At 37.8% G+C, this 4,601-nt stretch overlaps 1 gene segment (V, D, J or C); it reads right to left on the reverse strand.

Moving 5' to 3' along the window:
- Nucleotides 1–2,591: 2,591 nt before the first annotated feature.
- Nucleotides 2,592–4,601, reverse strand: part of LOC103146471 (Ig kappa chain V-III region NG9-like) — a 22,815-nt gene continuing 20,805 nt past the window's right edge. Inside the window, 2 exon segments of the V gene segment in view lie at nucleotides 2,592–2,899; nucleotides 2,994–3,078. Coding sequence covers nucleotides 2,592–2,899; nucleotides 2,994–3,042 — 357 coding nt within the window.

Consider the following 4,601-nt stretch of genomic DNA (forward strand, 5'->3'; position numbering starts at 1 on the left):
TGTTCCTTTATTCACAGTGATTCCTGGATGGATTCACTCTGGTATGTTTTGGCCATCATCATATTGTAGTCCAGTGCCGGTTAAGGTTCACATTGCTTCATATTTTCCATCAAGCTCTGTAATATTCATGGTGATTGTGTGACAGTGATCCTGCTGCAGCAAAGAATCCCAGAAGCATGACAGTTCTAACTCCATGCTTCACAGCTGGTATGAGAACCCTGACAGGGAGTGCTGTATTGGTTGAAGACAATGATTTTGTTTCTTTACGAAAAAAAAGAAAAGTTTTTGACTCATCAGAGGTCCTTGTCTTGGAATATAATCATTCAGGCAAACTTTAGTCTGGCCTTTTTACTTAGAGAGCAAAGCTTTACTGCTTGATCATCTCCCATAACAGAAGCTACATTTGTGCAGTCTCTTCTCTTTTAGAGTCAGCCATGTGTTTAATGACAAAAGCAGCAAGATCTTACTGCAAGTCCTGTGTTGAAATGTTTGTGTTTTCTGAGACACCAAACATTTTACAATCTGTTCCAGGGTGAAATAGTTTGGACAGCCAGACCTTTGATACGTTGGTTCACTTGACAGTTTTTTATGCAGTAGAATTGCTGATTTCACATTCTTTTGAAGAATGTGAAATTCTTCTTCAGACTCATGAAACATCATGGTGGGATTTCCATAGGTCCCACCATGATGTTCACTGCCACTTTAATATGAGGAGCACACAAAGGACACGATCAAACCTCCTTCAAGCTCACACACACAACCCACACACATATGTAACCTACAGTGTTTATTTTAGTTTAGCATGGCTTTTATTTCTTGAGGTAACACAATCAGTCTCTGCAGCTGCAGTTCAGTTTCAGTTCATTCTGACTGAGGGAGGTTTTTGTACGGTTGTTTTTCACTGTGTGAACACATACTGGCTGTTGGGGTAATGAAAACTCTGACAGTAATAAACTGCAGCATCTTCAGCCTGAACTCCACTGATGGTCAGAGTGAAGTCAGAGTTTGATCCTCTGGCTGAAAAACGACTTGGAGTCCCTGATGCTCGAGTGTTAACATTATAAAAGAGCAGCTTAGGGGTTTGTCCATCTTTCTGTTGGTACCAGGCAAAACGATAACAGGAACAACCACTGGAATAATAAACGTCCTGACTGGTTCTACAGTTGATGTTGACAGGTCCTCCAATATCAGCTCTCACTGCTGCAGGCTGCTGAGTCACTGTGTTCTGACCTCTGACCTCTGTGGACACAGAGACAAAAACATGCAGCAGCTTCATGGTTTAGTCGGCTTCATTTCAGAGGGACAGATGTTCATAGAGGAGAGGAGTTGGATTCTCTGGACTTTACCTGTGAAGCNACTATAAACTCTCCCAGAGCGCTGGAGCATGGAGCTGCTGATGCAAAGTGGCTCTATGGAAATGCTGTGACTGAGTCCAGGAGAGACTCGGATCTGTTTTCTGTGTGAAGCAACAGATTTCGCAAGAATATGGATCAGAACGTACCAATTTTTTCATTATGAAGGTTTTAGTATCAGTTGATTAGTGGTAATTTGTTAAAAAGTTTAATTCATATTTCACACTTTTAAATATGTCTTGCAATGTCAGTGTCTAGTATAGCATAAAGCCCTGAAGGAACCTGGATCATTTTTTAAAAAAGCAGCAATTTTTGCTAAAATATTTTCAAAAGCATTAATTTTGTGTCATTTTTTCTCCTAAGAATATCATAAAATATTTTTGCATTAATAATATCTTCATTTTGAAGTTTTTTTTCCCCATTAATCCCAAATAGTACTTGTACTTAAATAAAATGTTATTACTTGTTCCTTAAACTGACTTGTCATGAATAGGTTTTGTGTTCGGTTTAAGAGATTTCTTTAAAGAACTTAAACAGATATTTGTTATTTAAACATGTTTCTTTTTAGTTACATTTTTTGGAAGAAAAAAATACTATAGATCAAAGATGAGAAAATAATTCTGTCTTCTTCCCTGAAAACTTTGTGTTTGAAGTGTAAACGGTCCAATTAATTTAAAATTCAAACACATATTGACTAACAACATTGTGGAGGTTTGTTGTATGTTCTTGGTTTTGTGTATAATTTCAGTCAAAATGTTCGTGTCAGAGTCAGATCTGTCTCTCCCTCCAGTCGGTCCTGTGATGGACTGGTGACTGGTCCAGGTCTTCCTCTCACCTGATGACTCCTGGAGACATAAGGCTCTAGTGATCCTGTTAGGATTAACAGTTGTACTGAATGGAGGCATGAATGGATTGATAAACTAAATCAGAATTTACTTCAAATATTTGTCAGACTCATGTGAAATTTAATACAATTTATATAATGTTTTTGTTTGTTTGTCTCAGTAAATGAGGAAACAGTTAATAAATTCTTGAAACTTGTATAAACCAAAATAAGAACTGATTTTAGGCATTGAATGTGAGCAGCTGAGTTATATAAGTACAGTAACAAAAACTGATTAAAACCCAGTGCATTTTGTGATGTGATGATTTATGAACCATATTCTGAGTAAGACGTCTGCTTCGGTGCAGCTGTGGATCAGTTCCTCTGCAGCCGTGAGGTTTTTGTACGACGTTGTTTCACTGTGTGAACGGTCTGCTGCTATCCTGCTGACAGTAATAAACTCCTGCATCTTCAGCCTGAACTCTGCTGATGGTCAGAGTGAAATCAGTTCCAGACTGAATCCCACTGAAACGATCAGGAACTCCAGACCAGCGTGAATTGGCATTGTAAATTAGGAGCTTAGGTGCTTCTCTGGGCTTTTGAATGTACCACTGTAAATCATTTGAAACACCTGAACTGGCTTTACATCTGATGGAGACAGTCTGTCCCAGAGCAACAGATTGAGATCCTGGAGTCTGAGTCAGGATGATTTCAGCCGAGGAACCTGGCAAATATACAGAAAAAATATTGTATGTGCAGTTTATTTCAGTGTTTATGTGGTTCTATAATAACACAAAGTTTCCAGCAGAAAGTCTCACCCTGAACCAGGAGCCCCAGGATGGTCAGCAGTAGAGTCAGTGACATCATCGTTGTGCTGCTGGTGTGTCAGTGGCTCTGAAAGGCCTGGACAGCCACTGATCAACTCTGACCTCTTAACAGCTGCAGCAGAGAGGCAGGACACATATGCAAACACAGAGTCAGTCACATGGAGATCAGCTCTACAGCTCATCCAGTTTCCAGATGAATGCTCAAATATTTGCATCTGAGAAAAAAAAGCACAATGAGCTCAAACAAGGAGGTGCAGCTTTTCACAGAATGTATAAAGGATGGGAGACTTTTAAATGTGTTTTCATTTTCTTTTTTAGTTTTTAGAAGAATGATACAGTTTGGCTTGATGATGGGATCTTAAATAACAAGGGGAAATTGTTTATCTGCAAACATTCATGATTTAGGCATTAAATGCTCTTCGCAGAGATAAGACCAAATTTGTGGGGAAAAAAAAATGTCGTAGAATCACATATCTTGATGTTAATATACATTTGCATTTATCTTGCTTAGATTTTGCTTTCTTCACAGAAACAACCTGTGGCTTTAACCGTAGCATGATAATTGTTCCTGCTCAGAATAACATGATTGCTGAGTCCTAATCAGAATGTGTGATGTGACAAAAAGTATTTTGGATTTTGTTTAAAATAAAGAATAATAACTTCAATGATTGAAGTAAGCTTTTGAAGATAAATTAATGAAGGAACAGTTTTGGATGAAAAGTCACTTTAGAAAAGAAATTATCGCTGACATATCACTCCAGGATAAAAGTTTTATGTTTGGTGGCTTTATAAATGATGTACTCAGCCCTGAACTATCCAAATGGTCTACAGATGATACGTTGTTGTATAAAACAAAACTAAAAGAACAAATTATAAAATACTTAATATAATTTACAGCAATGTCAAGTGTGAAGATGTACCAAAGAGAAAACTAAAATTAAAAGAACACTTAAGTTATATTGTGAATTAGTGAGCTTCATGTTTGTTTTGTTCTTTTAGGAGGATTATCCAGTGTTCAACTCACAGGATTGACATGTATGGTGGTGCAGGGGGAAGAGCACACATAGCATGTACAAAGAAACAACCTGTGGCTTTAACAGTAGCATGATAATGTGTTTACAAAATGGAAAAGAAAATTTGTGACTCAACCCAAACTAAACCCTTCTTTTCTTTTGGTAACAGTTTTCATGGATGATCTGTTAACGTTATCATATAAAGAAAATCGGGGTACATCAATAAAATCAGAGTTTGATCATCCAGTAAATACATCATAAAGTTATAAGAGCCCATAATGACCTACAGCAAAGTCATTGTAGACAGAAACTTGTAGTTTATTCTAAATGTCTGACTTGTAAAACCGAAGTGTTTTCTGTGTGTAGTTAACCAACTGGAACTTCCAGATGCAACAGTTCAGTTTCTGTTGGGTGTGAATAGAGGAGGTTTTTGTACGACTGTTTTTCACTGTGTGAATGAATACGTGCTGCTGACGTAAAATTCACCCATGCAGTAATAAACTGCAGCATCTTCAGCCTGAACTCCACTGATGGTCAGAGTGAAGTCAGAGTTTGATCCACTGCCTGTAAAACGACTTGGAGTCCC

This window comes from Poecilia formosa, unplaced genomic scaffold (genome assembly GCF_000485575.1).
Source record: "Poecilia formosa unplaced genomic scaffold, Poecilia_formosa-5.1.2 Scaffold158, whole genome shotgun sequence".
In the NCBI taxonomy this organism is placed as follows: Eukaryota; Metazoa; Chordata; class Actinopteri; order Cyprinodontiformes; family Poeciliidae; genus Poecilia; species Poecilia formosa.